The sequence below is a fragment of the Cloeon dipterum genome, chromosome 1 (genome assembly GCF_949628265.1).
Source record: "Cloeon dipterum chromosome 1, ieCloDipt1.1, whole genome shotgun sequence".
NCBI classification, from domain to species: Eukaryota; Metazoa; Arthropoda; class Insecta; order Ephemeroptera; family Baetidae; genus Cloeon; species Cloeon dipterum.
The window spans coordinates 23,007,900-23,020,582 of NC_088786.1; the positions used below are offsets into that span (position 1 = coordinate 23,007,900).

Here is a 12,683-nt window from a genome sequence, read left to right on the forward strand (position 1 = left end):
GAACTACCAACTTCGCGGCGCTAATTGCACATTGCAGGTGTTTGGGCGGCGCCAAGGTGCATTATTCCACTAAAGGGCGGCGTTCTGCTTTTGATCTTGCTTGATGCATAGCTTTTGCTAATGACAGGTGGGCGATCGAATAATGTGGTCCTTTTTTTATTTTAATCATTTTAAAATTTTGTTTCAGAAAATAAAAGACCTTCGCTAGCATCGCTCCTGGGGGAGCTCGAGAATGCTAAGTCGGACGATGCTATTTTAGCAGCTTTAGATTCTATTGTCTTCTCGGCCGCGGAATTTACTAATGGTAAGTTTAAAATCACTCTAAGTAAGTGTTTGCCTATTGAGATTTTACAATTTATGCATATTATATTAGTAGCAATAATAATTGGCTATGTATAGAATTGTTTTGTTTTGATTAATTTGTGAACAAATACCTTTTTAGATTCCAAAGAATTGCTTCAAAATGTGGCGGATCGATTTGCAAATATTCTTGAGAGTAACCAAGGGCCATCGTCCATGGAAAGGACTGCAAGAGCCACTGCAGAATTAGCGAAGCTTGAAGTGGGAAGAGGTGCCTTTGCCGCAAATAAGAAACTGATGGTGGCCTTGTCCAAGTTGCTGTTGCACTTGGAAGATCAACCAAATGTACAACTTCAGGCCTGTCGCGCCCTTGGAAATATTTGCTACGAAAATGGTTTGCGTGATTAAATTCATGAATAAAATAATATTCTTTGCTCTTTTAGATGATGGCCGAGCGCATGTTCTTGAGATGGATAAAGGATTGGAGACTGTAATTCAACTACTTGGACAAGCAATAAAGGAAAACCAGCCTCTTAAGAGTGTGGTTGCTGGTTTTCTTCTGAATTTACTAGCAGGACAGGAGGAAACCCAGAGGAAAGCTTTGGAGCTGGGAATTGTGCCTATCCTAACCGAATATCTCGAGTCCGGAAGCGAAGAGGGCAATGGCCAGAGCCACATCTTAATGATTCTAAACCTCCTCGCAGACATCAACAACGAACTTCTCACCGACCGCCTTTGCCAAGCCATGGTCAATTTGCTTGGGCAATCATCATCAGGAGAATTGAGTGAAATGTGCCTGGAGCTGATGTTAAGTCAGTCTGAAAGCGGTAATTATGAAGTCTTATGTTGCTTTGATTTGGAAGTAAGTTTTAATATTATATTGCAGAAAACGTAAAAAGTCACTTGGCCAAAGCCCAACTTTGCGAGCAGCTGAATGGTCTGGCACACAAGCACAAAGATCTCTTGCAAGATGACGAAGCTCGAGGCCTTTTGAAATTGGCTTGCGACTTGATTGTATCTGTGCTGACTGGAGATGAAGCAATGGAGCTACTATACATGGGAGGTGAAGGGCAGGTTTTCAAAGAAATGACTGCGTGGCTTTCTATCGATGACGAAGATCTGCAGATCACAGCAGTTTTAGCAATGGGAAATTTTGCGAGAACAGGTAAAAAATAGTTTTTATTTCCTCAAAGAATGTTTCCATTCAAAACTTTCAGACAAGCACTGCATGCAGATTGTGAAGAAGGGGATTGGCAAAAAGCTACTTGATCTAGTAGCCAAGAACAATGCAATGGCTGCAGGAATCCGCTTGCAACATGCTCTTTTGAGCGCTCTTCGGAATCTCGCCATCCCTGCAGAAAACAAAGCAATTTTATTGAAAGATGGTTTGCTGGACAGTATTCTTCCAATGATAGAAATCCCAACTTTGCCTGTCGTTTTTAAACTGCTTGGTACTTTGAGAATGGCAATTGATGGCCAAGGTGAGAAAATATCCACATAATTTTGAAATATTGACCAATAAATTTAATATTTAAGTGAATGAAAATTATTAAAAAAAATTACAGAGAGCGCTGCTTGTCAGCTAGGGGTAAATTCTGCCCTTCTTTCAAAAGTTGTGTCGTGGTGCACAACTGAAGACCATCCCGGTGTGCAAGGCGAAGCAAACCGCTTGCTGGCATGGATGGTGAAAAACGCCAAGAGTTCCGAGGTCAACAAAGCAGTTGCTGAAGCTGGCGGTGTTAAGTGTCTTGCTAACATGTTGATGGCGGAGCACACTGTCATGAAGAATGAAGCGCTTCTGGCCTTGATTTTGATTTCAACTTCTGGGAAAAATCTGCCGGAACCTGGCCTTGACACATTGCTTGATTCCACAACTGCTTCCAATTTATCCAAAGTACTTAAGGAATCTAAAGAAACTTCCTTGACGGCTAATGGTCTGACACTTCTGAAACTGTTAGCTCCACTCGGTATGTTCCTATACTAGTTAACGTATTTCAGCCAATAATTATAATTTATCAAATTTATTTCCAGCCAAAGAAAGTCTGATCAAAGCGGGCATTCCATCAATCCTGAAATCTCTCTCAAGTGACGAAGATGTGATGAAGGAAGCTCAAGTTGTTTCTAAAATGTTTGACTCTGGCTAATTTGAATCAAGTTCCTGTTTTGGTGCTGATTTTCTGTGATTATTGGTTCCAATTGCCCTAGTCTTTTCTGAATTACTTACGGTAATAATTTAATAACATGTAATCAACTGTATAAACCATGGTTAATTATTAAATTAAGGTTTATTAAATTACATTTGAATAAATATTTACATTCAATTTTATATTATCTGAAGTTTGGCTTAGGAATTTCAACAACAGGCCAAGGATCATCTTTCTCAAATTGTCTTGACCGCAAAACGTAAGTTTCAACTGCAAAACCTTCCAAGAAGTCATCTTCCCCTCCTTCCTTCAATTTGCTGTTCGGACGTTTTGGCCTGTTCCTGTTGGGCCGTTTTGGTCTGTTTCTATTTGGCCTAAACCTGTTGATAAGCATTTGGGTCCAGCTTGGCTGTTTCTGTGGTTTAGGTTTAGCAGCCATTGGCCTTGGTTTTTGCACAACAATCGGTGAATCGTCACTGGGGATGATTTCTTTCCAAAGAGACAAATTCAGCTCTTTTATCTTCTTCTTGTTACTACACTGTACATAGGAATTGCTGAAAATATAATCTGATTAGGTCAAAGGAAATTGATTGGATTTCATTTGAACTATCACTAAAATTATCTTGGCAATGAAAATATTGAAGATAAGTTAGATCAACGTGAGTGCAGTTAAATCATTATTGTTATTTCCCAGAAAAATATCTCTTCCAACTTACTTGAGAACGCTGTGGGCACTCATAGGAAATCTAGTGACTGTGAGTAGCCCTTCCAGGTTTTCGCACATAATCCTCGCTAAATTTGATTTCTTGATTTCATTCAGCTGCTTGGGTGTGAAAGAGCTCATTTCATTTTCTGCTTCATACCACATGCGGTCTCCCACTCGCAGATCTGCAAACGTCTGCCCAATGATGCAGGCAAAAGTTGGTCCAACCAAGCCTCCAGGAACTGCCTTTTCTCCCATCCCACCAACAAAGAGATCAATGTCATCAACATGGCTGCTCATATACACACAATTGATTAGTATACACAGATCATTGCAAATAGTTAATTACTACATACTTGTACAATTGAGGCAGCAGGGCTGCGTGTCTTTGAGACATAACGTATGTGAGGTCCTCCCATTTATCAATCCTCCGCAAGCCACATGGTTCTCGCCAGCTGTTATACGACTGCAAGCCATGATCCCGACCTCTCTGAATGTTCATTGCAGCCAAGTCAAGGCCAGGATTGAATTCTGAAGAAGTGTTTTTGATCAATCAGAAAATTAAGAGATTAAAAACCTACCAGGCGTCTCAAACAAATGATCTGTGAGCTCTCGACTGATAGTGTGGTCCGCGTTTCGAGCTAATTGTCGGCTCATGCCAATTATCAATCTCTCAGGAGTGTTAGCAGCCATTACGACTCCAGGCTGAGCCATTTCCTGGTGCAAAGTTTTGTCTGTGGGCAAAATCTTGTAATGCAAGTTCTATAAGCCTTTCACTTTAGCTTACTGTGTTGCAGTCTCTGATGCAGTGCGTTGCAGCGCCATAACTTGTCTTGCACCAAAGAATGACCAAATCTGTAGGCTGCTGCAGCAAATGCATTTGGTATGGTTGGATCCATATTCTCATCGTACCCTGGATGGGATGCGTTGAACTCAAATACTTTGTAAACATCAGGACCTAAAAAAATATTTAAAAAAAGTAAATCATGCCATAAACTTAAAAAGCATTGATTAAAAAAAAAATAATTTTTCAAACTGACCTAGCACCAGTGGCAAAAATTCTTTCAGGGTTATATGCTGAATTTCTGCTATCACAATTTTTCGCGTCTCTTGAAAGAGTTGTTCATCGCTCCAACCTGGATTCAGTTCATGCAGAAGACTGGCAATGCGGTTGTGTTCCCGTAAAAAGAGGATGTGGAGAGAAGTCAGGCCAGGTTGCTCATTAGCTCTCAGGTCACCGGCTTTGAGGCAAGGATGACGCTTTGAGGAGCGGCACACAGATTGCTCATCAGGTGGGGCGGGAGGCAAAAGTGGCTTGCTCTTTTTGCCAGGCATTGTGTTCAGTTGACCTTCAATGTTTAATCATAGAGAACAATGAGTGTAGAGACTAATAATGAACAGAAGTAATCTGAATATAAAAATATAGTACAAGAAATATTGTAAGAGAAATGAGATAATTATACTAATTCACTAGACTTCTTTATATAGAGGCAAAAATTAAAATTAAATATTTCAATTACCTTGGTGGAAAAGACGCAGTTCCAATTGTCGATCCTCTGAACTCCCGTAAATAGTGGATCCGTCCAAGTAAGAAGTGACAGCGTTCGCCTGCTCTCTCCAACCAAAGCCGCAATCCTCCTTAGGTGCAGGAGCCGACCTCACAAAATGCAAGCAGCGCACGCCTCTCCTGGAGTAATGTGAGTCGTTGGGGTCAACCGGAATGGGGTAACACTCGGGGTGCCGCTGCGATGGGTGCAGTTCACCAGAATTGTCGGCCTTGCAGCACTGCGGCACCGAGCCGTTGAAGCCGTGACTCTGCGGCGTGGCCACCATGTCGTGGTCTAGGAACTGGCCCCACTGCATCAGCAGGTGCGACACCTTGCTGTCCGAGTCCACGACCTGCTTGTTCTGGGGGTCACGCAGCACCGCCATGCTGATGGTGCGAGCACTCGGCAGTTCGGCGCCGGTTACCGAGCGCCGCACTTCCTGGATACCATCGTTGTAGGCGGCGGCCAACAGACGCCGGTAAGGGGTGAACGGGGACCCCCGGTTGGGAAAGCGCGCGTTGTTGCACCTGCCGTCGGCAGAGCGAAAGCGTTGCGGGGTGCGGGAACAAGGAAAATCCGTCTTCCGAAGGGGGCACTCGCGCAGCAAGGTGGTCGCTGGACTGGCTTGTTTTACGTTAAACCTGCGGACGTTGAGGGATTATAATTATTGCTGACCTAGAAGCTGAATTTAATTGATAAGGAAAATCTGAACGGAAATATCAGAAATAATTTGATAAAATGGTAATGAAGATAGACACTTAAAATTTACAGACATCTCCGTGAAATGCATGGGATGATTCGGCTAATAGCTTCGCTGCTAATTTGAGCAATTAAATTTCATATTATTTTAAAATTCCAGGAAAATGTCTAAGTGTTGCCTCTGGTTTATTTTATCACGAACATTTAATTATGCAACAAATTTTAGAAATATAACGCGTCTCATAGTAACTCTGATAGTACGAAAATTTTCGTATGAAATAAGACGCTAAAAATATCTAACGATTTAAATAACACAAGAATATTGAAAACCAGTAATATTATGTTAAGTGCTTCATAATGGCAAGCATTGTAATGCAAGGCAAAGAGCATGCTAGAAACTAGTTGGCGAATGGGGCCAAAGAGTCAGCCCTGCAATGTTAACGTGCACGATAAAACTCGTTTTGCTGAGCGCGCGGCTAACCTGAAGATCGACGCCCTGAGGTGCTGTGAGGCGTGCAGGGTCGCGTGGGCGTATCTTGCCAGCGGCGCAGCTTTGCTCGACTGCCAGTTGAACGAGGCCACCAGTGCCCCAGGACTTTTTTTTGGTAGGTACATTCCATCGCTGTACAAGCGCGGCTCAGTGATGTTGTACAGCTGCAGCATCCGCTCCACCCCAAAGTCGGAAGCCTCTTTAACAATCACACTCGAAACCGGGTTGAATGGCGCGGGCTCTGCTTGCGGCACGAGTCCTGGAAAGGGTTGGGGTTCTGGCTCAGGCCGCACTTCATCTGGAGTGTTCAACCAGTCTCTAGGAGGGGATTTCGGGGGGAACGGCCGACTAGGGGCGAACTTAGGGATGACCTGCGCGGCCCAGGGAGCGTTGGTCACTTCCTGGATCGGCACAAGTTGCCATTCTGCGTAAAAAGGGTCCTCCTCGGCCTCTATGGGGTCGTCACGTTGCGGCAGACGGGCTTGGGCGTCAAACCCTGACGAGACGTTGGCGGGGAGGCTTGGGACGGGTAGCCAGGTCGGGTCTGAGGCCAATTCCGCAGTGGTTGGAGTGGTGATCTCGGCGACCCAGGGGGTTGAGGTCGGAGCGGAGGGCGGAATGGGCGCCAGCGGCACCCATTCGCGCTCCACCTCGGCAGGCTCGGGGGTGGGGGCTGTCGAGGTCAAGTACGAGTTGGGGGTGACCGGCTGGGTGTCGGACCTCGCCTCGTGTCCTTGGGAGAAGTCAAAGAGGCGGCTGAGGAAGGGGGGCAGGCTAAGGGCGCACGCCGGCCCCGTCAGCCACAGCAACAGTAGCAACCTGGTAAAACACATGAAAAGGTGAGCCGACACGCTTGGCGAGTGCGCCGAAATAAAGGAGAAGCGCGCTGTGTGTGATTGTGGTGTTACCGTAGTGGCATCAGGAAGCGAAATGACGGAAGGCGGAGGCAACGACACCCGTCGCGCCAGGATTAAGCTCGAGTTTAACGATTATATTGGGGAAAGATTGCATCTCAAGAGTCACGCATTATGGTAAACATCACCGAGTGTGTACCGTAAGCCGCCAGCCGGCTTGCCTAGCGACGATGGGATGAGTAATTTCGGAAAAAGCAAGGAGAGCTAACTGTAATGGCTCGTTGTTGTAGGAGAGCTGGAAGAATGGGATTTTCAAAATTGCATCTCGCGGTCGCGCTCTGTTTACTCGCCTCATTATCCGAGTGCTGCTTTAATGACTGCTTAATTACTTCTGCTATTCTCAAATTATTCAAATTTCCTCTGACTAAATAACGAATTTCGCGAAACCGTGGTCATGGACTATTCACAGACAAGAACGCGACATAATGAAAAGGTCTCACAAAGAATCATTTAAATAAAACATGACTCACAAATATGAGGAAAATAGCAACCTTTTCGGCTGTCGCCAATTCACTTGGGGCAGAGCGTTTAGAAAGTACCAGATAAATAAGGTTTGACCCCAACCCACAATAGCAGCAGAACAAAAGGATGCAAAATTAATAATAACGTAATAACGGTTTATTTTTAAGAGATCCTATAGGAATAGAATATGTTTATGGTTTGTGAACATCAATTCCTCAACAACACGTAGTCAAAAGTTTTCTTTTCCAAATGCAAATTATTTTAACATAAAAGTCAGAAATTTGGCAAATCAAAATCTTTTTTACAATAAATTATCTTACGTTCACACAACATCCTGCAACTTCTACAAGTCCAATCACCGCACACGTTTTGGTTCACGCTCCGCGTCCAGAATGGGCAAAATGAGTGCATCACTGAGTCAAATCTCCGCCAACTTTTGCTTTCACCCGTAATTAAACCGAATGATGAACTCCCTTGCATTTTTCACCGTTAGCGCGATTGAATGTATATGTGTGTGTGCATGCGGCTTGGTTCCACACATCTGGCTGCTCTCGTCACTTTCCTACCTCACTTTACTGCTGCTTTTTGCGGCCCCGCTCGGCCGCACTCATCGAGGTTATGGCGGAGACGGAGCCGAAAAGCACCTTGGCCGTCACCTGCACCTGTCTTGGTTGCTGGCCGCCGCTACTAGTGGCCCCTTGCTTGGACGAGGAGGAGACGGAGTCAGCAGAGTCCTTGTCCATGGCCGGTTGTTGAATGAGCCGCCTAGAGTAACACGGTCAGCTGACCCCCACCAGGACCTGCTTTTTCACTAAGTCACTGAGTCAAACAGTTAGTCGGTCACCTCGATTTTCAGGTAAAAGGGCCAGCGTCGCCTGCGCCAAACGCAACACCGTCTGCTGGTTCGCTCGCTCGACCAGGGGGTGCAGGTCGCTGTCTATCAAAATAAATAAACAGACACGGCCGTGTTAGTAAAACATGCACGAGTTCACGCTCGCGGCGCACTGCTTAGCAACAGATAAGGGACCTGTTGATTTTCAGTGCTTGAGAATGCGGGCTAGACTTAACCTGGCGAATACACTTGACAAATTTTGCAGGCAAAAAGCAAAGGATTAAATAAAAAGGCGTTTTAATTGAATTGCTCTTAGAGGTTTAACTGTGCAAAAAGAGCAGTTATACTTTCATGACACGTTTTTGTCGCGCAAATAATCTGCGGTAAACATTTAGTCAATTTGTTTTTCCAATTAAGTTAAAACGGCTATTTTCAATTTATTTTTAAAATAAGCAGGCTGAACTGTTGGCATTTGCAACAAAAAAGGGATTATTCTCTTCATTGCCTCGTCCTGACCTCAATATTTTTTCTCGTGAAGCACGTGAAAAAACTAGGTGCTTGGGAAGACGTGTTCCCGTCAGGTAGCGGCATTTTTATTTGCAAAGCGGCCTTTGCTTTAGTAAATGAACTGATCGTTATCAACTGCCTGCCTTTGGAGTCCGTGTAGTACAAATAAAAATTGGCCAAGAAAACACCGCGGGAAATCAATTTTTGCGCGGATCGGATCAGCGCCCTGCTGAAAGATTCCAGTTATGCATTGTACATGACACGTGGTGCTGCGCTGCTGCGAGTAGTCTTTTAAGTCTGACTCGAGGTAACTGCAGTGCTACGTGCAGCTCACCAGATCAATTTCTTCGACGTGAATTGTGAATGTGAGATTCGCATCCTACACGCTTCGCAAAGAACCGTACCACGCAGCTATATATTGCTTTTGCGTTTGCGTCAGCTTGCATGCGAAATTATACGTCGTGTTATTTTAATAGCTAACAAAAAATATTTCCTTCACATGAGTGAGTATAGATATAGATTCCAGTCAGAAATCTCAAATCATGACAGGTTACCACCTTCGGATTTTATAAAACGTTAAAAATTCAAATTAAAACACTACAAATGATAAGAATTGAAACGATAGGCAAAAATCGGCAAAAATTCAACCCTCACTAATTCAACCAAGCAAATTATTAGATCGTCATCTTATGTAGAATTTCGTGACAGCTCCATATTGAGAGGAAGTATTTTTTTGAAATTTCCCCAACATTTGTTAGCCAAATGGTTGTGCATTTTACTCTCTAAAAAAAGTAAAGTAAATCAATAAGACTTGAAACTTGAAAAAACACGTTCAATGCCGACTGCAAATGACCGCGGAAATCATTGATTGTGCAAACAAAGCTCCACTTAAATAAATGTTTGCTTTTTGTCAAGCAATTAAAATAATGTCAAGATAATCATTCAAAGCGTGATAAAATTGAATTTGAAAAATTAATAATTTCAACGTCAAAAATTGATTAAATTTGAAAGGACTTTGAAAAATCAGAAGCTCAAACATTTTAATAGACTTTTTGATAAGAAAGTACTATGATTCATATATAGCATTAAAGTATCTTTAATTCTGTCTGGCCTCTTAACAATGCAGTTTTGATTATTGAAAATTGTTACAAATATAGGCAACCCGCATAGCCTTTTTGTAAAGATATTGATATTGCATAATGCTGCAGCAGAGAAGAGCGATTTTTTTGCCATCGCCCTCACAAAATATTGGTATTTTGATGTCCCATTTTTAACCTTATAGGTGAAAGAAGTATTCATTTCCCTTCATTTCAGTATTTTCTTTAAATTTAGGCAGATTATCTTGTACAATTTATTAACAGATTTTCTATTTTAAACTTTAAAACCCATCAAATAAAAAAATTATATCACACTTATTTTAATAATGCCCCCAATTTTATAATTAGAAAGGGATAATTATCAAAATTATCGATGTATTCCTTAAACCTCCAACATGTCATCATGATGACATAGTATAAACGATTGAAATGAGCATTCAGTTTCAGTGTTACAGAAAATATGGCAAATAGGAGTGATGTTGATGTAAAATAAGAAAGAGTGATGTTCTTACCTAATATCAATGACAACGGCACAACTTCAAGCAACTGCTGTTCTTTCTCATTTACTTCGTCGCAAATCAATGCACTTTCAAGTTTGGCGCTTGCACCTTTGAAACCGGTGAACTCGAACGTACTTCCTTCAGGAGTGACCTCAGTCAGGACACACTGCTCAAAGTCTTGTCTTAGAAGCACTAGTATTCCAACGTCCACTAATGTAAAGAGGTTGAAGCCATTCAGAACAAACTTCTGTTGAAGCCCAAGGGTTTGCAAACTGTTCCAGATAGATTTTTTCCACAAACGTCCAACAATAAAGTTAATTCCATCAGGCACAGGGACTATATTGCAGTAGAGATTACGGCTGTAATTGTGCAGCTGAAGTAGAAGTGGTGCACAAAATCGAGAGTTTGTCAAGGTCTTGTAAGGTGTTCCGTATTTTAGTTGGAGCTCGCACTGGATCACTGGTATCTCAGAAGGAAGAGTAAAAGTTTCCTCTTCTGCAGTTACTGGGCTGAGACTTGAAACTACAGTTTCTAAGACGTCTTTAGCTTGAGAATAGTCCATTTTTTGCAAGGAGGAGCGAATCAAATGGGTCTGATCTGGTGACCAAGGATATGCGGGTCGAATCAGCCTCTGGAAATTTGTGTTACCGCAGATTGAGTTCTGCACTGGATAACTTAGGTCAAATCTTTCCAAAAAGCTGCTGGCGATTTCATTCTGCATGCAATTGATGTTCATCTTGGCACTTCTGTAGATTTTAGGATTTTGGAAGTACTTCAAGTTACTCTTTATCGCTGAATGCTGCAAGAATTTTCTTTTAATTAAGTTATCACATAGGATTTACAGTAGAAATACCTGCAATTCGTTGAAAAAGGTTGAAGCCTCCAGGATTCGCTTTGAGATTTTTTCAGGTATGTTCTCCACATTCAAAGGCTTCCCGTAATGATCCCAAAGCAGAGAAGTCACGTCCTTGGGCAAGCCTTGAAAGTTTAGACACACCAAGTAGACTTCTGAGTTTCCCTCCTTGCTACACACTGGCTTAATTGCAGTTACTGCCTCAAAGCAGTGGCACAAAAGACTCAGCAGGCTCCACGATGACCATTCAAACCAAGTGAATGTTTTTATCACAAAGTTTCCGCCAATGGCAAGCGCTGATAAGGCAGTGGTGGTCTCACATGCCAATAGACTGGCCACAGTGTTTTCTTGCTCCCCAGGGTTATCCTGGCAATCGACACTCCCGTCGGCAGTGACCAGATTAAAAGGTCCCAGATCTGCTAAGTGCTTTCCTGTCTCTGAATTCTTGAGGTCACCTAGGCCGTCTGGACCAAAATCCCAATTATCCAATGTTTTTATGATGAAGCGGTCGTCTGAAACCATTTCCAAACCAGGGTTGCCTTCATAGTGTGGATTTAGTGTGGTTGCCCTCCATCTCCACTAAAAAAGTAAATACATTAAATGAAAGCACAATTAGTATGACAGGTTATATTGTTTACTTTGGTGCGATTTTCCTCACTTGCACTGCTTTGCTGCAGGAAATGGTTGAGAGAGGTGATGAATGCCCCTGGTGCTTCACACAAGTGTAGAGAAGAAAACTCCTCACTTCCAGCGTTTGTGACTACATCAAATGTCTTAAGAATCTGGTAAAACTTTAGCCAAGCTTGTGTCAGAAGTTCAGGTTTACAGGCTTTTTGGACACGCCACTGGACCTTTCCTCCAAGATAAGTAGAGTTTGTGTGACTGTGCCATTCTTCCAAACAGCAGCGAACGGTCTCTGAGATCGATGATTTTGTTAAGGTCAATTGGGTCTTTAAATTCTCTCTAACTTCACCCTGAAAACATTGAAAAATAAAATTTTCACACATCATAATATGCTTGAAAAATTAAGTTTGACATCAAATTCAACAGTTATTATGGTGGTGACTCAATTTGCATCCACCCTCCTACCTCCGTTCCAAAATTTCGTTCATGCAAACATTAACGATTTAACAACTTTTGTGATGTGTGGCCACTGATTGAGTCACAAAAAGTACGTGGACGCTTAATTGAGTCACGACCATATAGAACAATTAAATTTAAATTGTTTAAATTAAGCAAACTATGCACATCCTTTTAGATATTGATTGATTATGTATGATACGTAAGTTTTTAGTAATGAAGTCGTGACTGTATGTAAGCGGAACTCACAAATCCAGAGCGTCCACTGAAGACGTTTTGGTCGAAGAACTCTTTGACATTCAATTTGTCGCTCTTGTCAAGGAGATGCACGATTTTGTTGAAGTGACTCTCGACGGCAAAATCCATCGTATTGATTTATAACAGCACAAATCAGAAAAATCGGACCGTTATTCGAAAACAGTGTAATGTTGATGAGGCACAACACGCGCTTCCGCCATGGCGAGTGGGAGTCTGGGAGTGTGCCGCTGCCGCTCTTTGTTTATTTTTGGTGTCTCTACTCACGTGACTGCTCTCATGTGTCACTCCTGAAAAGGC

The 12,683-nt window shown here is 42.7% G+C and overlaps 3 protein-coding genes across 3 annotated transcripts; 1 reads left to right on the forward strand and 2 right to left on the reverse strand.

The window, feature by feature from the left end:
* Positions 1–10: 10 nt before the first annotated feature.
* On the forward strand, positions 11–2,626 carry vimar (visceral mesodermal armadillo-repeats). Its single transcript, XM_065496941.1, has 8 exons — positions 11–127; positions 188–304; positions 443–694; positions 744–1,127; positions 1,187–1,465; positions 1,518–1,781; positions 1,866–2,267; positions 2,332–2,626. Exons 1-8 carry the CDS (start codon positions 121–123, stop codon positions 2,442–2,444), a joined length of 1,818 nt encoding a protein of 605 aa, XP_065353013.1. The 5' UTR covers positions 11–120; the 3' UTR covers positions 2,445–2,626.
* LOC135947935 (peroxidase-like) lies at positions 2,567–7,562 on the reverse strand. Its single transcript, XM_065496933.1, has 9 exons — positions 6,792–7,562; positions 5,875–6,702; positions 4,668–5,335; positions 4,188–4,496; positions 3,935–4,105; positions 3,729–3,881; positions 3,504–3,678; positions 3,161–3,439; positions 2,567–2,998 (listed from the first exon to the last, which is right to left on the reverse strand). The coding sequence occupies exons 1-9, from the start codon at positions 6,800–6,802 to the stop codon at positions 2,629–2,631; spliced, it is 2,964 nt and encodes a 987-aa protein (XP_065353005.1). The 5' UTR covers positions 6,803–7,562; the 3' UTR covers positions 2,567–2,628.
* A 310-nt stretch (positions 7,563–7,872) lies between these two features.
* aft (adrift) lies at positions 7,873–12,586 on the reverse strand. The gene is made up of 6 exons (XM_065496939.1): positions 12,378–12,586; positions 11,687–12,022; positions 11,049–11,627; positions 10,208–10,994; positions 8,104–8,196; positions 7,873–8,059 (listed from the first exon to the last, which is right to left on the reverse strand). The coding sequence occupies exons 1-6, from the start codon at positions 12,492–12,494 to the stop codon at positions 8,025–8,027; spliced, it is 1,947 nt and encodes a 648-aa protein (XP_065353011.1). The 5' UTR covers positions 12,495–12,586; the 3' UTR covers positions 7,873–8,024.
* Between the last annotated feature and the right edge of the window lie 97 nt (positions 12,587–12,683).